Genomic DNA, 21,834 nt, shown 5'->3' on the forward strand with positions numbered 1-21,834 from the left:
TGATGCCTGTTTGTTAAATAAACCCCAAGTTTCAAGAGAATTGGACCAAGAGGTCCAATCCTGTGGGCCCCTAAACAAGATGCTCCCAGCCATCCTTCATTGTATCCTATAGGGGGGGAAATTCTGTTTTCTCCAGGGCAAAGGGTAGCCACAAGAGCAAGCAACCACTGGGCAAAAATTTCGGAACAGATGGAACCACCAAGCCCAAAGAACCAATGCAGAACTAGGGAATCGCTGCAGAAGTTTGAGACAATGTGGCAAGCCTGACAACAAATGTACAACCTGAGAATACAAGCCAATGTGAAACTAGAGAATCAGCCAAACTAAACTGAGTAGGGCTGCTGCTGCAAGACCAACAAATGTAAAATCAGAGAATCCCCTAGAAACGGCAAACCTGACACAAACTATCTCAAAAAAAGAAGATGATATTGGATTTATATCCCGCCCTCCACTCCGAAGAGTCTCATAGCGGCTCACAATCTCCTTTACCTTCCTCCCCCACAACAGACACCCTGTGAGGTGGGTGGGGCTGGAGAGGGCTCTCACAGCAGCTGCCCTTTCAAGGACAACCTCTGCCAGGGCTATGGCTGACCCAAGGCCATGCTAGCAGGTGCAAGTGGAGGAGTGGGGAATCAAACCCGGTTCTCCCAGATAAGAGTCCGCACACTTAACCACTACACCAAAGAACACAATGTTGCAAGATCAACAGAAGCAATGCCGAAGGACAGAATTAGAGCCAAACTAACATGGCAAGCTGGTAACAAGCCTCAGGAATACACAAAAAAATAGGGAAAAACAGTTCTGGGAGCCTTCAAACACTGGCTCCTGATATTCCTGGTTATGCTCAAGTATTTCCTTTCAGGGCCCATTTCTCAGTATCCTGGAAAATCCCAGTTACTATCAGGATTCCCAAATATATTCAGAAAATACAGATAAGGTATTTTTAAAATATATATTTGGACTGGTGCTATCTGAACACGCATTCCTGAACACATTTGAAAACATTGGGTTAGATCCAGACTGTTTTTTTCCAGTGGCAGAATGGATTTTTTCTATTGCCCCCCCCCCACACACACACACACTGTTGCCCTCTGATCTCAACAAAATACTCCTGACATGTTGGGGAGGATTGGGGAAGTTGGTAGAAAGTGCCAATTTAAGCTGGATCCAACCCGATTGGTCTTTCTGGACAAAGAGAGATCATAGCAGGTCCCTAGTGTTAAATATAGTGGCTTGGATCCAAACATGTTCTTCAAAAGTAATTTCTACTTCTGGAGAGAGAGAGCTCCAGTTTCTGGATTTTCCTCTTGGCCTGCAGCCTCCTGCATCATATACCATTATGTTTCTGCAGGTTCCCTGACAACTGGGAACAAGCTTTGCAATGAGATACAGCTGGAAAGATTTTATATACAGTAAATGCTTAATTCTAGTTTCTGTATAAAATAAGTGTATATGTAAGGCATCTACAAAAGCAAACACTAACTTTGCTTCCTAGTAGGTTATTTGTATTCAGTACAACCAGTATGTTTAGTTAGGGTTATTTTGATTTTACTTCTTTTCTTTTAGAGGATCTATTTCAAGTAGCTGAAAATCGTGTAGAGACACTCCAAGCCGAAGAAAAAAGCCTGAATGAGTTGATTGCAAAGCGTGAGAAGGAAAGAGAAAATGAACCTGTTAGTAATCGCTGCATGGGCATGGGACAATTATAACGGATGCATAAAATATTCCTATGCTTTTGGTTTTTAAAAAAAAATTAATGTTTCTGCCATTACTTCCCTCTCTTCATTTTTAATGTAAAAGGATCGACTAGTGACCCTGCAGAAACTGAAATCATCTTTACAGGCAGATGTTCAGAAATATGAAGCTTATATGGCTGACCTGGAATTGCACGCAAACAATATTGGTCAAAAGTCAAAGGATATTGATGAAGAGCTTGAGGCTGCTGGTGAGACCAAACTTGTCAATAACTTTTTTGGAGAAAACTTAGTTCTTGATTGAAAGAATATGAAATTCTTCAATCTAATAATACACTTGTATTCTTACTGGCAAACTAGGGGGACTCTCAAAACAGCTTACGCAATTATAAAATACAATAAAACTGGTAAGAGAAACAGCAACAGCAAAATCTAATAGAAGCCATAAACACAACTTGTATGCAAAAGCCTGATCAAAGAAAAATGTTTTCACATGACATGTAAAACACAAAAGTACAGGGAAATCAGGTGAATGCTGCAGGAATAGAGCTCTATAAACCAGAAGCCACCACAGAGAATGCTCCATAGTGGCCATCTTTCCTCTAAAATTGAGATGTACGTAGCAGAGTCTATGAGAATCATAATAGTCTGGTGGGAGCATACAGCCCCTGATCCCAGATTATTTAAATGTCACCCTTTTATAATACTGTTAATTTATCATGCCTTTCAAGAAATCACAAACTTGAGAAAAATAAGGATATTTTTATTCACTCACTTAGCTGGAATCCTAATACTAACCCAAGAGAATAAAATGCAGATTAATTCTACCACATTGAATAATGGGGTGGGGTGGGCTGTAAATTTATAAGAGTTTTCATTATTTGTTCCTAACAAAGTTTTTATGATTGTCCTTTTTTTTCAATTCAGCCATGGAAATTGAAGCATTAAAGCAGGAGAACATTCGTCTGAAGCATATCTGTGATAATCAAAAGTATTCAGTTGCAGATATTGAAAAGCTAAACCGCGAAAGGGAGGAACTGAAGCAGGCAGTCAGTAAACTAACTAAGGAGCTGGAGACAGAACAGCATCAGTTGTGGAATGAAGAATTAAAATATGCTCGAGGGAAAGAGGCGGTATGTGAATTTACAGAAAAAGTTTTTGGAGCAACCCTACATCTATCCCTGGTCTCAGTCATGAAATTTTCAAGCCAGTTAGGGTGGTGCTTTGTCATTTTTTTATGTTTGCCAGGCACTGGAGTCTGCTTGGCTGCAATAGCACATGTGTTTGATTGAGACCACTGCAATTAAAGCAGATCTCTATTCTATGAAGGTCTAGGCACCAGTCAAATTACTACTGAAATTTTAAGAACTTAAGAGAAGCCATGTTGGATCAGGCCAATCGCCCATCCAGTCCAACACTGTAACACTGGCCAAAAACCAGGTGCCACCAGGAGGTCCACCGATGGGACCTTCTCCAGAAGCCCTCCCACTGTTGTCCCCCAAGCACCAAGAATACAGAGCATCACTGTTCCAGACATAGTGTTTCATCTATACCAGGGATGTCAAACTCATTTGTTATGAGGGCCGGATCTGACAGAAATGAGACCTTGTGGGGCTGGGCTGTGTAGGGCCAGGCCATGTGTGTACCTATTTAAGATTAGGTAGCAAAGATATAAACTTTATAAAGGACAAAGACAAACATAATTAAATATTTTTTAAAACTTAAAACATGCTTAAAATGTTAGCACTTGTTGATCTTAAAGATGCTTTCTTTGTATTTCTTCCATGTGATCCAGGGAACTGGGCAAAGGAAGCTCTGGCTCTTTTCTTCCTTCTCCAGGGGACTGGGGGGGGGGGGGTGGTTCCAGCCAATTGAAGGAAGGGAGGCTTGGCTCAGTAACTCCGCTATGTAATTGAGAGAGCCTGTTATTTGACTGAGCGATTGAGAGAGCAAGCTCTGTTTCCCCCCTTCCTCCCCAAGGGAGGAGCCTCACCCAATGAAAAAAACAGAGGTTTTGCTCTGTAGCTCCTAGGCAACTGAGCAAGCCTTGGAAAGCAAACTTATGCAGAAGGAAGCAAGATATAAGGAGAAGGAAGCAGACCACAGCCATTTGCTCGGGGGCCTGATAGGAGCCTTCCAGGAACTTGATTCAGCCCATACCACATGTTTGACACCTCTGTTTGACACCCCTGATCTATACCTTACAATAGCCATTGATGGACCTCTGTTCCATATGTTTATCTGTAGGAATGTCACATGACTCAGGGTTGAGGATCTCGCACCAGTCTGTGTCAGCTTCTGAGACAGTGGTTGCATTGCTTTATTCTTATACATTCTTCTTTACACAATCATTTACTAACAACGTGCAGAATAAGGAGACCGATGTTTACCTTATCTTTTTACCCCAAATGTGTATTCCAGGAATGAGGTGAAAGGGCAGAACATTCTGAGGCCCTCAGCATTCTTGCATAGGGCAAAGTACATAAAGGCTTAAGCCTGCCTTCTAAGTCTATAGATGAAGTCGGATCAAGGTTGGCCAGGCCATTGACCCTTCGTTCATCCCATTCTTTCCTGTATTTTTTAAGAAGTATCATAAACATTCTGACCCCTCACAATCGATTCCAGAGAGTGATGGTATTAAAGGGGTGTATTGTTCTAATTGCTTTTGCATGATTGGCTTGCAAGGTATATTCTTCTCCTGATGGTTTACATATTCTTGTAAACAAGACACATAAGGAAGGCAAGCATTGTACAAAGCAACACACCGCTATAGCTAGTCCTAACATTCCCAAACCCCACTGTCACAAAGTGCCCAGCCATCCTGTAGGCAGCCAGTACCATAGTGCTCCCTACCAGGATAGTAGAATGTCCTTATGAATGGAAGCAGCCAACTGCCGTAGGTTATCGAGCTGATGGTTTATTCTTTGAGAATTGTCAGTGATATTGAAGCAACACATATTTTGCAATGATTCACATCCTTGGTGGTGGTGGAGGAGCAGATAGTCTATAGCAGCACGGTTGTCTAAAACAGCATCTCCATCTGTTCTGCATTCAAAGCGGCCAAGGCAATGGAGGTAGAATTAATAGTTTTTGCTAAGCGGAAAGCAATTTTACTTATTGTTCTGTGATTAATAACAGCTAAGGCTGGCACCCCAATGAGTGAAGCAGCAAGGGACACATATTCAGCTTGAGATAATAATGCCATATCAGAAGAATCACAGGTAGAGTTTAAGGGGACAGTTTCTCTGTGAGGCAGAGGATTCCATAAGCCAGGATCTTTGAGGCAACACCACAGCAAGGTGACTTAAACAACATACAGAAAGAGATAAATTAGCAGGAATATAACTAAAAGTTCAATGGAAGCAAGAGAAAAACCAATCAGGTGGTAAAGGAATATGGCCATAATTACAGGTTACATTAATTGTTGCATTACATTTCCACAAGGGGCACCTGTTTGCAGGCAACCATGCAATGGCTTATGGTGGGAGCAATTTACCATCTGCACAAGTAAGATTTTCATGATTAGCCACATATGGGGTATATACAGTTAAGGCATCCACTGGAAGCTTATAGGTGGGAATGCCCTAGTTGGGTAAAGTTGCATAAGAGATCTGGGATTCATTTAAACATTTACCAAGAGCTGTATCAGTTCCTGGAGCCTTGCAAACAGGAATTAGACAGGTTCTTAATAACATATGTGAATCAGTGTATTGTGTCAGACAAAAATGTGGAACGTTAATGTTAGCTAAGCATTCCCAAATATTAAACTGAAGACGATCTCCAAAACTAATAGCCTTGACAGGAGACAAAAAACATAAACACAAACAACAAAGAGCAATCATGGAGTTCATTGTTAGCTGTGCAAATACAGCAGCCGCAAAGTTCTCTGGAGATGGCTCTCGCCCAGCCTCTTCCAACGTTTGTTGAGCTGGATTAGTTAGACGCTTCACATCCCCCCCATGTGATATCACGAGCTGTCTGGGTGTATGGATTTTGCCATCTCCATTTTGAGGCTGAGATTGAAATAGGGAATCAGATTTGGGAGACCCTGATGCCACGCCATCTTTAGCTGGGTGAGCACAACCTGCCAGAACCCGCAAAGGACCTATAAGAGAGAACACAGCAGCAGGCCGGCACCCCCAGGTAATAAAGGGAACTGGATCATGCCAAGTTAATAAGACCAAGTTCAATTGTTCCTGAACCCACATTTGGGTAGGAACCTTCATTTTCACTCCTTTAAATTGTTTTTGAAGAGTGATTTTCAATGTCTGATTAGCATGTTCCACAATAGCTTGACCTGTGGAATTATAGGCAATGCTATGCTGGATTTGAATGTTCCATTGTGTTCAAAAATCAACAAATTCAGAAAAACTATATGCTGAGGCGTTATCAGTTTTCAACAGTTGCAGACAACCCATTACCGCAAAGGCAGAAATAAGGTGAGCCATGCCATGTTTTGTGGCTTCACCACAGTGAGCAGTAGCCCAAAGATATCCAGAGTATGTGTCTACACAAACTTGAACACAGTACCAAAGTTTCAAGGAAGCTATATTGGTAACATACATTTGCCAATGTTTGTTAGGGAACACTTTCCCTATGAAGAAAGATTAAAATGCTTGGGGATCTTTGGCTTGGAGAAACATTGACTGCGGGGTGACATGATAAGAGGTTTACAAGATTATGCATGGGATGGAGAAAGAAGTACTTTTCTCCCTTTCTCACAATACAAAAACTTGTGGGCATTCAATGAAATTGCTGAGCAGTCAGGTTTAAAAAGATAAAAGTACTTCTTCACCCAAAGGGTGATTAACACGTGGAATTCACTGCCACAGGAGGTGGTGGCAGCTACAAGCATAGCCAGTTCCAAGAGGGGACTGGATAAAAATATGGAGCAGAGGTCCATCAGTTACTATTAGCCACAGTATATATGTGTGTGTGTTTGTGTGTGTGGAAGAAGACATTGGATTTATATTTCACCCTCCACTCAAGAGTCCCAAAGTGGCTCACAATCTCCTTTATCTCCCTCCCCCAAAACAGCACCCTGTAAAGTGGGTGGGGCTGAGAGGAGTCTCACAGCAGCTGCCCTTTTAATGACAACCTCTGCCAGAGTTGTGGTTGACCCAAGGCCATTCCAGCAGTTGTAAGTGGAGGAGTGAGGAACCAAACCTGGCTCTCCCAGATAAGAGTCCAACACTTAACCACTACACCAAACTGACACAGATATTGGTCACTGTATGGATGGACCAGTCTGATCAAAAGGTAATGAGAACTGTTTGACAAATGCTTTGGCATTCTGGTGAAAATAGCTATGAAGGAGTGGGATTAGTAAATACAGAGGTAACACCTTTTAAACCTTATCAGCATGCATCGCCCTGAGCAATCAAGCCAGGAAGATTAGAATGGCTTCTACTATGAGCAACAGAAAAAAGTACCGTGAAGCAAGAAATTAAAAACGGCAAGATTAAAAATAAAGCCAACAAATTTGAGGGTCAATTTGAGGAGTGATACATGCACCAGGAAGTTGGTGAATAAAATTTAATGCATATAAGGTGTCAACTATTAAGCTGAAAGACCTTTGTAAATAGAGCAGAAAGGCCATTATTATAGCAGCAATTTCAGCCTGCTGCACTGAGCGCTGTTGCAAAGCAAAGTGTGTCTTTTACACTTTTCTCCCCGGCAAACTGGGTACTCATTTGACCAACCTAGGAAGGATGGAAGGCTGAGTAACCTTGAGGCAGCTACCTGAAATCAGCTTCCCCTGGGATCAAACTCAGGCCGTAAGCAGAGCTCAAGACTACAATACTGCAGCTTTAACACTCTGGACCACAGGACTCTTTCTGAATCCAAATTAGCATATTCTTTAGCCAATTTCATCATCAATTCTCTTGCTGTGTCAGGATTATCAACCTGTCTTCTGATTGCTGCCTGAAGACGGTTGATAAGGTCTAAATAGGGCTCTTGTGGCTTTTGACAGACAGTTGCAAAACTATGGGCTGGTTTCCCTTCTGTAGGTACCTTGGCAAAGGCCTGTAAAGCACATTTAGCTATTATAGCAAGGGTTGCAACAGGGAGCCCAGCTTGTGCTTCAATAGTCCTGAACTGTCCAGTTCCATATAGTTCAGCAGTATAAACCCCATTGGAGCCACGCCCTTGAGCATTAGCCAAATTACAATATTCTCTGTCCCATACCTCATACTGTCCAGGAGTTAACATCATTCCCACCATATTTTTCCAGTCTTGAGGAATCAAAGTGTATCCATTAGAGAGTCCTTCTAAAAGATTTTGCACATCTGTTCCCCTTATGCCCGTGTCTCTGATAGCCTTTTGAATTTCACTCAAAACAGAGTGGGGCAACACAGTATAGTTAACAACCTGTTGCCTATTCTCATTCTGTGCATATATTACTGGGCATACCGATAAAAAGTCAGCCAACCCTTCCCCTGTCAAATGTACAGGGCAAATAGACAACATTTCCACCAATTCTGGAACATTTTCCAATTTAGCCTGATCAAGTCCCTTCTCCAAAACTTCACAGACCACGTGTCTTGGGGCGTTAGATGGTGGGCCCATGGTGGAGCCGTTGGCGGAGGAAGGGGAAAAGGAGGAAGAAGAGGAGGGGCAGGGAGCACAAGTTGGACACCAGTGCATTTTAGGGAACAATCTTTGGAGAGCTGGCCTGTGTTAGAAATGGGCATAAATTTCTCTACTGCATGCCTGTATTTATGCCAGGCTTGAAGCAGTTTGACAAGAGCTCGGGGCTCTGTATGAAGGGTCTTCCCTATCTTCTCCAAGTCCCGAAGTTTAAGAGAACCTCCCTCCAGGTACCAGAGGCATTGCTTACTGATCTCTTGTAAGGGTCTTAAGTTGGCCAGAAATCACGGATCCGCCGGACTTTTGGATGAGGAACCGCAGCTCCTCCAAATGTTTGCTCTGGGTTTGTGAGAACTGTCCTCCCATACTCACCAATGAAGGGGTGGTTGAGAACGACAGAGTGCACTCAAGGGGCCTATGCCAGGTGTTGATGAGAGAGGTCCCTGTTCACTGCGCCACTTGTAGGAATGTCACATGACTCAGTGTTGAGGATCTCGCACCAGTCTGTGTCTGCTTCTGAGACAGTGGTTGCGTTGCTTTATTCTTATACATTCTTGTTTACACAATCATTTACTAACAACGTGCAGAATAAGGAGACCGATGTTTACCTTAGCTTTTTACCCCAAATGTGTATTCCAGGAATGAGGTGAAAGGGCAGAACATTCTGAGGCCCTCAGCATTCTTGCATAGTGCAAAGTACATAAAGGCTTAAGCCTGCCTTCTAAGTCTATAGATGAAGTCGGATCAAGATTGGCCAGGCCGTTGACCCTTCATTTATCTAATCCCCTCTTGAAGCTGTCTGTGCTTGTAACTGCAGCCACTTCCTGTGGCAGTAAATTCCACATTTACTCTTTGGGTGAAGTACTTACTTCTATCTGTTCTAAACCTACTCACTCATTTCACTGAGTGCCTATGAGTTTTTGTATTGTGATTATGTATCTATCCAATGCATAATTTTGTAAATCTCTATCATGTCACCCCTCAATCATCGTTTCTCCAAGAGTCCTAACCTCTTTGATCTTCATTCATAGTGTTCCATCCCCTTAATCATTTTACCTGCACTTTTCTACACTGTTTTTATATATATGTATATATGTATATATATAGTCTGTGTGTGATGACCAGAACTGTACACAGTATTCCAAATGAGGCTGCACCATTGATTTATACAAGGGCATTATAATACTTTGAATTGCTCTCTTGAAAACAATATGAAAAAGGGTTTTCTGTATGTCAAAGGACCAAATACATACATTCTGTGGTTATGGAGTAGTTTTTTACTGTCATATAATTTTAAAGGGAAAATATTACAAGACTTTAAAGTTGTACTCTTTGTCTCTCCCTTTCCTGTTTAACAGATTGAAAGCCAGTTAGCAGATTACCATAAACTGGCTCGAAAGCTGAAACTAATTCCTATAAATTCAGAAAATTCTGGTGGCTTTGACTTTGAGATCAAGTTTAATCCTGATGCAGGGCAAAGTTGTCTGGTCAAATACAAAGCTCAGATTCATGTAAGTTGGCACATGTTACAATGAAAATTCTCATTTTTGAAGCAATTTTAAACTTAAAATGAGCATGTAGTCTAGATTTATATTAAGACAACATAATTTCAAAACATACACAGCTTGCTCTTCTCTGTCAGGCAAGTAGAAAATTGTTTCTTGTTCATTATGTAAAATTATAGCTTTAAGCATTGCGCTTCTTGAAATAAACTCTCAAGTGTCTGTCTGTCTATCATCTATCTCTCTCTCTATTTCTATCTCTATCTCTATATATCTATCTATCTCTATCTAAAAACCTGCGTTGCTGATGACTCACTTTTGACGCATCTGCGCAACAACTCACTTTTGATGCATGCACACTGGCCTGAAAAGAGTGGAGGAGAGAAGGACCAGCCAGCAGCAGGATGTTCAGTTGCAGCGGTGGGGGGGATAACTCAGTATCAGCCAATTGCTTGCTCTTGAATAGGCTACTTAGAAATACACAAAACACCCTTCACCTCTTTTTTTAAAACTAGGGGTTGAAGCAATCTGCTCAGGAAGTTGGGCAGCAAAAGCAGATGGAGGATTACAACACAATCTCAAAACTGGCCTCACTAGTAGGGCCAAGAGCATGGCTGTGGGGAAACAGGCAGAAAGGAGGTGCTCTTACTTGGCGAAGGGTTAGACCCACTCAAGCCCCTGTAAAGCTGCCTTGGTCTTGGTTTCCCTGCTTTTCCCCAACACTGGGACTGAGCAGGAAGTTGTAAACTAGTGAGGGAAGGCTTGACTGGACTGTAACCTTACCAAGCTCGTTTCCCTGCCCTACATTTACTGTATGGGGTCTCTGCACACACACACACACCCCCCAACAACCATGCTCATCCACACACATGTCCATGCTGCGTTAATTGGCTGAGTGAGTTATCCCCACCACCGCTGCCACTGAACATCCTGCTGTTGGCTGGTCCTTCTCTCCTCCACTCTTTTCAGGCCCTGCTCCTCCACTTGCAGCTGCTGGAATGGCCTTGGGTCAGCCATAGCTCTCGCAGAGTTATCCTTGAAAGGGCAGCTGCTGGGAGAGCCCTCTCAGCCCCACCCACCTCACAGGGTGTCTGTTGTGGGGGGAGAAGCTCTGAGTCTCTGATTCAGAGAGAAGGGCAGGGTATAAATCTGCAGTCTTCTTCTTCTTAAGAGAAAGAAAGCACAGCTCTGGGTGATGCTAGGCTGCAGGGCCCAGTCATCACTCTAAAGGGGCAGAGGAAGCCTGGCACTCCACCCATCCCCTCTGATGCCATGAAGTCTGCCTGCCTGTGGATTTTGGGAAGGTAGCACTGCCTGGTGCCACAGTGGCATAGCTAGAATGGCATCTGCTCTGGCATTTGAATGTCAGGCAGCTGGGTTGCATTTTGTGCAGCAGGGTATGTTCTCACCTTGCTACTGGCCACTTGGACTATTTCTGTGACACTGTTTAGATGCATATGTATTAAGTAAGGATATACCAATAAAGGCCAGTCAGTCTGTCTGTCTATTAAGTAAAGATTTGGTAGGGGACAATGGCATGTGGCAGAAGGTGAAGCATGTTAATCCAAAAGGTGCGGTGTGCCACAGCAACTGGGTAGGAAAGACTTCCTGCCATGTGCTTTTCAAGGTGAGTGGAGGTAGGAAAGAGCTCACTTCATCAGGAATGAGCAAGAGGTTAAAAATTACCAAATTTTGTTGTTAAATTGGCTTTTTCTTCAATTTTTCTGGTGAAAATTCCTTTTACTTTCTTCCTCAGCGCCTCGGCCAAGGCTGGGGCACTTGCTCAAAGCCTCTTTCTAGAGCTTTTTGTATTTATTCCCACAATGGGCCTTATTGCTAGTTAGTTCATAATACTGTAGTATATTACCTGTTCATATTTTGTTGTAAGTGTATTAACTTTAGGGAATATATGCCAGTCACATACTTTCAGTCTAAGCTACCTCACAGGAATATTGCAAGAATAAAACAGAGAAGAGGAAAATGTTGTATGTCACTTGGTGTCCCCATTGGCAAGAGAAGTGAGTTATATATATAAAAAAATATTATAGGGGTTTTTTTTTCAGTGTGGGTACATAAACAGGTTTGTCCAGAATAGGACCTGCTAGATAAGAATGATCAAGATTCTGATGATTTGATCTTTGAGGGTTCTCTACATATCAATTTCAGTATGAGTTCTGCTTTTTAAAAAGCTTCACTTGTTCTAAAAATATAAAACCAGCGTGATTTCACCTATTCATCATGATTTTCTATGATTTATACAATCACTGCAGACTCCCCTTATTCACCTGATAAACAAGACTGAAGAGGAGATTGCCATTGCTACCAAGAAAAAGAATTCCTTAGAGGACACCTTGGAACAGGTGCGTGTTTCATCACTTCTGCCGCATCAGAGGTCCTGTGCATTATATACTATAATCAAGAACCTATGTACAGCTCTGATGCAGGTTTATGTAGTTGCAGGTACCTCAGTTCTACAGAGCTTAAGTACAGATAGGTTATAATAAGTGAAATGGGTCTAGATCAGGGTTTCCCAAACTTCCCTCCCATGGCCTGGTTATTTTTACACTTCTCCTTCATGACCCACTAAAATTTGGGGAGCCAGGAGACTTTGGGGGTGGAGCCAGGAGACAGGAAATGATGTACAAACATGCTTAAAACTCTTGCAATATTTTGTTTAGAAAAGGTAGGAGAATAGTGGGATTTTGCAATGCAATTTTAAAATTAAAACAAAGAAAAAGCACAAGGATCACACAGCAGAAAACTAAAAATATAAAATGCTCTCAGCCTGGGAAAACATGAAATGACAGGAAGGAAGGAAGGAGAGAGTGGGAAAGAATGACAGAGAAAGAAAGACAGAAAGAAAGGAGAGAGAGAGGGGGAAAGAATGACAGAGAGAGAGAGAAAGACAGCCAGAAAGAAAGAAAAAAGAAAGACAGGAGAAAAGACTGACTCACAGAAAGGAAGGGGGGGCAGGGCGGAAAATAAAGCAAATAGGGTTGCCTTCCAGCTCCCTTCCGGACATTGAAATTGACCAGGGATGGGGAAGAGAGGGAGGAGGGGGGGAACTAGGCATTTGCCTCCCCTCCTTCCCCTCCCTCCCTTTCCCACCCCAGGTCAATTTCAGTGTCCAGAAGGGAGGTGCTCGACCGCTCCCCCCCCCCCCCCCCGGATCACCTGATCCTTGGGGAAAACCATGCTGAGCTCACTCAGGCCAGCAGCAGCAGGAACCAGCCCTGTCCTGAAAGGGCTCCACCGCTGCAGCTGGTAGAGCTGAGCCCCATCGCCGCCAGCCCCTCCCACCGGGATCAGAGCGACACCACGAGGAGGCTCAGGAAGCTTTGGCAGGGCCGAGCTGATTTGAATCGCGCTGAAGGAAGTGAAGGAGGGGAGAAACTCCTCCTCCAGCATGCTTTTCCAACAACGTCAAAGTGGGTAGGGCCTCTGAGCTTACTCTGATCGCGTGGGTGGAGGAGGAGGGGGGGGATGGAGTGCTGCACTGGGGAAATGAAGGGAGGGGCAGGTGGTGGCAGCAGCTGAGCCTCGTCATGCTGGGGGGAGGGTGTGACTGAACGGCTTGTTGCTGCGCTGTGAGGGCAGGGGGCGGTGGCAGCTGGGGGGGGGGGGTTGTCAGAGGGCAGGGAGTGGTAGCCTGGTTGCAAACAGGCCCTGGACTGGGACCGGTCCCCGATCCGGGGTTTGGGAACCCCTGGTCTAGATAACAGAAAAATAGATTAAGCTTGGCAGATCTTGGAAGCCCTTACTGGCTACATTCTGATTTTGTTCAACAGATGCAGCCTCTGCATTTTTCAGTTTGGTTTGCATGTAGGCCAGGTTTTTTTTTAAATTGAAATATAGATACATTTTTGTCACATATCATGTTAGCTAGGATGTTCAATTCCTCATACTTGGTGAGGACCTGGACAGCATGCTGGACATTCTGTATGTTCTACAACTTGAATGCGAACTCCAGAGATAAAGGATAGGTCTGTGCTGGACTTGGAAAGCACTACATGCTCCTTGAGGATGAGTTTTCTCCTTATTACTATTAATACCTTTTAATTAAAAGCATGTTCTTTAAGGTAAGAACAATGGAAGCAGATCAGAACAGCTGTGTGAAAATGCTGAAAGAAGAAGCCCAGAAACTTGAAGATCTTTGCCAACAGAAGATGAGGGTAAGTGAAATGGTTTTTAGACAGGTGTGGACACTGGCAGATCAGCTGTTGGTTTATTGGGCTTATATCCATTTATAAATTTAACAAATATGTTTTTCCCATATTGTAGCAGTTAGGGTGCCAGACTAGGATCTGGAAGACCTGAATTTGAATCTCCATTCCACCGTGGCAGTTTTCTGACTTTGGGCCAGTCACACACTCTCAGCTTAACCCACCTCACAGGCTTGTTACCATGGAATGGAAGAGAGAAGAATAATGTCAGCTGCTTTGGGTCTCAGTTGGGTAAAAATGGGCTATAAATGAAGTAGATACCTTTTAATGTTGGGATAGGGGGAATAATTCATCTTAATTCCCCCCTCCCCCAATATCACACCAATGAAACTGCATGCAGTGGCTATTGTTTCACACAAAAGCAGCCAAAACTACTAGGTATCACATAGCCCTTTGCATCCTTCACATACTCAGCCAGAATGATAGCTAGTTACTTGCTAGTAAATGTTAGGAAAATAAGTAGGAAAAAATATTAGTTTTTGTACACCATTCAAGGATTGAAATAAGACTGGGGTTTTTTCCCGTCTTTTAAAAGACAGTTTACATTCTTGTATCTAAACATTGAACAAACTGCAATCCCATTAAAATATTTTGAAGAGCTAATTCATGCACTTTTATTGCAGGAGTTTGAAGAAGAAGAAGGAGGAGGTGCCAAAGAGCTAGAATTGATGGAAAAACATAAATGCTTGCTTGAGAGTGGAGTCAATGAAGGTGTTAGTGAAGCTATGAAAGAGCTGCATGAAATCCGATGCCGGTAAACAACATTACTAGCTGGATGCTTTTTCTTTCTTATTCATTCTGTCACTTATGCTTTATCTCCTCTTGCTTTGCTTCAGTTTTTAGAAATATTTTCATGTTGGTTGCAATGCTATGCATATCTGTATACCTCACTTCTTCCTGCAGACCTCCAGCTGAGAGAAGAAATTATGAACTGAGTGGATTAATGGAAGGGAGAGTGAAAAGGAAAAAAAATATCAGTGCTTCTACCAGAGAGTGCAACAGTGGGGCAAAATAAATAAAACATGTTGTAAATGTTCACATTTCCCAAATAGAACATAAAATACAAGCTTAGGGGCTTTTTTCCCACAAGGAGGTAGAAAAATCAAAGCAGGAAAACATGTATAGAGTCAAACTTAAGCAACGCAAAGTATCAGAGTTGATATAACTCCTGGGCCATCTAAAATTCTCTGTCTTTCCTGCAGATTGGCTAACACTATTTAGCATTGCAGCTCTCAGTGCTCTTGGTAGTGGTATAGATCTTCGGAGCCTGCTGCTCAGCACAGAATACACCTCAAACAGCTTTTTTTCCCCCTTTTGCTCAGGTATTATTTTCCTTTTCTCAGCCAACTTCTGTAGTTCCAAGTCTATAGTGTTACATTTAGAAACAGATTCCATAAAAATATATGGAACTGTTTTCCATTAAACTATTTTACAGTGGCTTCACTGCATGGCACTATAAAAAGCAAAAAAAATATAATACAATCTAATTTTGGGGGGTAGGTTGGATAAGAAGGGATGAATGCAAGCAAATGTAGTTGTATACTTAGGTCTTTGCAGAAATGAAATTCATTCAAAGAGTTCGTAAAAGTAAATGTTGAAGGGTAAAGGAGATTGCTCCATCTATTCTGGTGTAATTTTATGTAACTGTTATGATAGGACTCACAGTGACTTCTTTCTTTTTTCCACAAAACCTTGCAATTTACTGTTGTGAGGAGGCTTTTGTATGCAGCAGCTTCCCCAGCTAATGTTTTAGCAGAAAAACAACTAAATGCCCAAAACTGTTTGATTTTTTTCCTGTTAGGCTTCATTTTGTCTTCCTAGATAACATAAAAATGTTTAACACAAGAACAATTTTTCAGTACAGCTCCTTAGGCATTGCTAAAGTATCTATGCTGACATCTGAATAAGTAAAAAGAGCCACAATTCATCACATTGCTAAGCATTCCTAAAAAACAGGTTCAGCCCACCTGTGTTGGATTGTGGCCATGATATATTTATTCTCCAGATACCCAGTGGTTAAACAAACAACATCAGAAGACAGCAGGAAAGTGTGTGAAAATCTACAACATCTTCTGGAATTGATATGTACTCACATTGAGGATGTAGAGGTAACATCTATGTTAACTTTAACAATCATTCCAAATTTTAAAACCACCAAGCAACACCAATTTGTGGTTCTTTAAATGCATTTTTGTCAATGAAAGTTCATGCATGGTTTGATACATATATGCTCATGTGTTCATGTGCACTTCCCAATTTAGGAGTGGTGGAGAGGAACACAATAGTCATAGCTATTGTACCTTTTCCCATACAAATGTTGGCATTCCAGCTTTTTTATCTTTTATAAATTGAGCCTCAAGTAATTACAATGTTTCATGTTGTTTTTTTCTTTGTCAGTTCGGAAATAAGACAAAAAGACAATGAACTAGTAATTATGCTAGGGTTTTTTTTTCCCAAAATAAACCCTTCAGACCATTAACTCAATCCAGTTCTTGTCCCAGAATGTGGATAGATTCACATCAGATTGGAAGCAACACAGATAGCTAACACTGGCATTTGGATGGGCAAACAGTGTTCTGCTTTCTTATAATACCATTCTTAATAGGATGGATCCTAGGCACCATCAGTGAAACAGTTAGATCTTTCCCGCATTCCCTTGTAAACTCTCAAAGGACGGGTGGGAATTCTGGAGAGCTGCATGGCCCAAAGCTATGTAACACAGACAGCTGCAGGGAGGAAGGGAAAGTGGTTGAAATAATCCATTGCTGCCTGTCGTCAGTGGAGCTTTTCACTCCCATGAAAGAAACAGGGTAACTTCATCTGCCTGTGGCCTTTGTTCATGTGGCATCACCTATTTAGTGCTCACAGGGGTTGCAGAGAGTGGGGCAAAGTGAGGAAATCAATCCAATGGGGGGGATCAGCATGTTTCATTTTATGAAAATTACAAATAACGTTTGAGTCTTGCAGTGAGTCACTCCTCCACTTGCACCTGCTGGAATGGCTTTGGGTCAGCCATAGCTCTGGCAGAGGTTGTCCTTGAAAGGGCAGCTGCTGTGAGAGCCCTTTCCAGCCCCACCCACCTCACAGGGTATCTGTTGTGGGGGAGGAAGGTAGATTGTGAGCCGCTCTGAGACTCTTCGGAGTGGAGGGCGGGATATAAATCCAATATCTTCATCTTCTTTCTTATATGCAACTGAAACAAGATCCAAGAACTATATCTGACCTGTTAATATTTCATTCCAGAAGTACCTGAGGGAACAGGATGAGAAGTTTGATAGACAATTTAATGAATTTATGTCTGAAGACCCACTGGCTAATTTGAAAGAGATACTACACAGCTACAAAAAGAAGACTGATAATTTATAGTCAACAAATGAGAGAAAATACTGATGTTTGCTTACACTTTAAGGGTTCAGTCACATTATGATTTTGCTTTATTGCCATCTGTTAATTTTTAGCTTAATAAATATAAATAAAGTTGCTTGCAAGTCAAAATATTTAGCCCCTTACAGTAATGTAAATTTATTTCCTTCTATCCTTGTCCAAAAAAGATCTGTTAAAGATGCAGTTCTGCTTAAGAGCACAGGGCTATTGAACTGAGTTGAAGCTTCTTATGTACTTCGTGTTTTATCCATATGTAAATTGATTAATCCATTTTACAGGCAACAACCCTAAACTGTTTCTTAGAAAAGACTACAAATATGTAAGATTTTTTTACATGTTGGATCCAGAGTACCCTGATTGACGAGTCAGTCTTGTGTAGTATAGTCCTTAGCCTTTAAAAGCACACATGCTACAGTAAGCATGGTTTTAGTGATTCCTTTGTGTACGTGTATCATAATCCTTGTCCTAATGTTAAAGAATAAGTGGCCTATAGGCCTCAAGTCTCTGAGGCCTTATGTAAAGTTTGCAACAGGCCTACATTTCTCAGGCTCCCTCTAAGGCTTGTGATTGGACTGAGGTGAAGTTAGAGGAAAAGGCACACCCAGCCCTAGGCTATCTGGCAGCCTAGGCAAAGCTAGGTTCTGGAGCCCCCCCCCCCAACCAATTTTCAAAAACATGAATTGTCACCATGACTTCCAGGTGCTCTTATGGTGGAAGAGCCAACCTCCAGTAGAATTCTGTGCAACCAGCTTGGGGGAGGGGCATTAAAAATATCAAGGTGGGCAAAAGATGGGAAAAGTTAGGGGGGTTCTGTTGATAAGGCTTAAAAACACCTGTATAATTGTACTTAAAGTGAAATCATGATTTGACAATTGGGAAGCATTTTCATGATTTTATCATCTGGCATCTGAAAAAATGAACTATTCCACTTGCTACATTTTGATCAGTGATCTTGATAAGTGAATACTATCAATTTACCAATGATCATGAGATATGGTAAATGCTACTCATTTCTGATTAATCCAAGTCAGCATGAATCATTTGAATCAAAACACCTTCCCTATGGACAACAGAGCATAGGGTTGCCAGGTCCAACTCAAAAATATCTGGGGTCTTTGGGGGAGAAGCCAGGAGACTTTCCCATCCCCTAAAATAAATAAAAATGGCCTGTCTCTCTCACACACGCACAAAATAATTTGCAAGCCCACACATCTGTGGATTTCACTGGGACAATTTAGTCACAGGAATTAGTGAATAACCATCGTTATTTTCACCAACTTCTCAGGAAAACAGAGCAGCCAAGGGGTGTGAAGTTTTATGCCAAACAAATACTTTTCCTCCTTTCTCACCCATGCTTCACAGTGGTTAACATGCTCTGCCTGCTTGCCCAGTCAGTGAGCTTTAAAGGCACATAAACACCAAGAAGAGGGGATGGGAGGAAAGAATCATGCCCAGAAGAAATGGGGTGGGATGGGATAAAGGAAGGATAGAACGGGATGGGAGGGAAGCACCATGTTCTGGAGGGGAAGAGAAAGCAAGGAAGGAATCAGCACCAGGAAGGCAAGCGATAGCACAGCCAGGCACTTCCTAGCAGTGTGGCACTTGCTCAGAAAAGAAACACCCCTGGTATTGATAATATTCCATCTGATTTTCTAATGAATAACACTGAGTGGCGGGCTCCACCTTTAGCCACACTTTTCACCTATATTGATTCAATAGGATATATTCCAGAGTACTGGAGATAGGAAATCATACCATTCTACAAGAAAGGGAGATAATCCAACCAATTATAGACCTATTAGTTTATTTAGCATCATAGGCAAACTATATGCTAGCCATTTACTGGACAAACTAAAATGCTGTATTGAACAAGAAGATATCTCTGTTTTGGAACAGGCAGGTTTTAGGGAGGGAGGAACTACATTGGGCCATAGTATATTGATGCAACATCTAATAGAGAAATTTGCATCCAGTAAGTCAGTCTCATTGTATGCCACCTTTCTTGATTTAAGGTCAGCTTTTGACCTTATATCCAGAGGCTTGTGGAAAAAACTGAAAACTATGAATATAGACCAGAGGCTATTATATCTTATATGCACCCTTTATTCCAGCATATCCCTTAGAGTTAGATGTGATAGAGCTGGACAACTGGGGAGGGATGGTGGCTCAGTGGTAGAGCATCTGCTTGGGAAGCAGAAGGCCCCAGGTTCAATCCCTGGCATCTCCAAAAAAAGGGTCCAGGCAAATAGGTGTGAAAAACCTCAGCTTGAGACCCTGGAGAGCCGCTGCCAGTCTGAGAAGACAATACTGACTTTGATAGACCAAAGGTCTGATTCAGTATAAGGCAGCTTCATATGTTCAACTTTCTAATGTGGTAGCCACAGCTAGAGGAGTAAAACAAGGATGTGTTCTAGCACCTGTGTTGTTTAATTTATACATTAATAATCTGATTAGCAGCATAAATTCTGTTGACACCTCCCTGTTTTAGCAAACAGGAAAATACCAGCTTTGCTATTTGCTGATATAGTTCTTTTATCCAGAACCCCAGTGGGTCTGAAAAGAGCACTCAAGGCATTCAGCTCCTACTGTGAAGAGACACGACTAAAGATAAACCTAAAATTCTATCATTCGGCAAAAGTAGGGGGGGGGAGGTCTTGGTATATCAATGGCCATGGACTAGAACAAGTATCCTATTTTAAATATTTAGGGGTGATAATTCATTCCTTTGGCAGTAGAACTGCCCATCATTATGCTGCATCAATTGGCCAGAAAACTGCACAGGGCATTCTTAAATTTGCTCGTAACAAAGGAGGCATGTATATACCAGCAGCTTTATGGTTATTTTTGGCAAAAACATTGCCCCAGTTAATGTATGGGACAATACTTGGACCTTCCTCTTCCCATTTTGCTCCTCTAGAAAAAGTCCAGTCAAGATTCTTGAGAGCTTTATTCCAGGTTCCAAGATGTGTGTCTAATGCCAGTCTACGTCTTGAGTCAGGGTTGGTTAAAGTGGAAGATGGGGTAAGTCTAGCCTCAATTAACTTGGTTAAAACTAGAATACAACCCAAAGGGTTTGACAGCTTTAGTCCTGCAAGATAATTTTCAATCCTCTTGGGAGAGGGCCATCTACTCTAAACTACAGAATATGGGCTTCTCTTTAGAATTTGTTTTACATAGGGGTTACGATCAAGCAAGATCAATGATCAAACAAAGATTGCTTGATACAGAGCACCAAAGCGATAGCAATAGTACCCCAAATTTCCTAACTCCAGAGAAGCTAAAATATGTGGTTGCCCCAGCACCCTACCTCTCCATTTTGGAGGTTCCTAGTCAGCAGGGGGTTTTCACCTTGGCAAGATGGCAAGCCCTCCCATCTGCAGTTGTAGATGGGAGATTTTAAAAAATTCCCATGAAGGAGAGAACCTGTCTGTGTGGCACTGATGAGGTAGAATCTAGAGAACATGTACTGTTTTGTTGTCGTTTCTATCGAAGTTCGATCTAATGTAATTTCCCCTCTGCTGAATAATTACTTAGGTTCTGATGCAGATGTTTTAAGGAAGCTTTTAATGGGTGCGAATCCACAGGTCACTATTAACTGCTAAATTTTTCTCAGCAGCTTGTAGAATTCGGTGTGAAATTTAAGGTTTAGATTCTAAGTTTTAGAGCTAGATAATAGGTCCAGATTTTAAATTCTTATGTATGGATTTTAAATGTTTAGAAATATTCCTGTTATATTTAGATCAATTTTATTCTTAAATGTTTTATTGAATAGTTTTTGCTTTTGACTTGTACTGGTCATTGGCCGAATAAATGGATTGATTGCTCAGCCTGAGGGCCAGGACAAAGGGACTCCTAAAAGTCAAGTGGAAGTGCTTAATTTGGTGCCCCCCCGGGGCTGGAGCCGCCCTGAGCCTGCTTCGGCGGGGAGGGCGGGCTACAAATAAAAATTGATTGATTGATTGCCCTAGGCAACTGCCTAATTTGCCTAGCGGAAGGGCCGGCCCTGGGAAAAGGAAAAGCCAATAACCACCAAGGAGTCTTTGCCCTGAGCAAAACAATATAATTCCCCTACCCAAGAAGGAAAGTTATCCCAGGTGTTGAGTGGCAGAAAAGCCACTACCAGCAGGAAAGGATCCCTCAATTGGCAGGGCAGGGGGTTGGGCCCTTTAAAAAAAATCAGTGTTTTTTATATGATTGTACAGCCAGGTAATAATTTTGGTTTTATTTTAAGTAGGAGAGAAGCTGCTTCCAGCAGAGATAATCTTGGGAATATCTGGAAAACTAGTTTACAACTAGATTTGAGTCCAGTAACACTTGAGAGAGCAATAAAATGTTCAGGGTAGATAGATCCAAGTGGGCAGCCCAGTTGGTCTGAAGCAAGAGAACAAAGTAGGAGTTCAGTAGCACCTCTAAAACCAACAAAGTTTTTTCAATATAAGC

General features: G+C 42.1%; 1 protein-coding gene across 2 annotated transcripts in view; it reads left to right on the forward strand.

Moving 5' to 3' along the window:
• NDC80 (NDC80 kinetochore complex component) overlaps positions 1 to 17,505 on the forward strand; it is a 29,300-nt gene extending 11,795 nt beyond the window's left edge. For both annotated transcript variants that reach the window (XM_060243937.1, XM_060243938.1), the window contains 9 exons: positions 1,567 to 1,673; positions 1,801 to 1,945; positions 2,622 to 2,827; positions 9,644 to 9,796; positions 12,058 to 12,147; positions 13,867 to 13,959; positions 14,634 to 14,764; positions 16,016 to 16,118; positions 17,254 to 17,505. In XM_060243937.1, the coding sequence (XP_060099920.1) occupies positions 1,567 to 1,673; positions 1,801 to 1,945; positions 2,622 to 2,827; positions 9,644 to 9,796; positions 12,058 to 12,147; positions 13,867 to 13,959; positions 14,634 to 14,764; positions 16,016 to 16,118; positions 17,254 to 17,376 (1,151 nt within the window). In that variant the 3' untranslated portion in view covers positions 17,377 to 17,505. The remainder of the gene's footprint in view (positions 1 to 1,566; positions 1,674 to 1,800; positions 1,946 to 2,621; positions 2,828 to 9,643; positions 9,797 to 12,057; positions 12,148 to 13,866; positions 13,960 to 14,633; positions 14,765 to 16,015; positions 16,119 to 17,253) is intronic.
• Positions 17,506 to 21,834: the final 4,329 nt, after the last annotated feature.

This window comes from Heteronotia binoei, chromosome 7 (genome assembly GCF_032191835.1).
Source record: "Heteronotia binoei isolate CCM8104 ecotype False Entrance Well chromosome 7, APGP_CSIRO_Hbin_v1, whole genome shotgun sequence".
Lineage (NCBI taxonomy): Eukaryota > Metazoa > Chordata > Lepidosauria > Squamata > Gekkonidae > Heteronotia > Heteronotia binoei.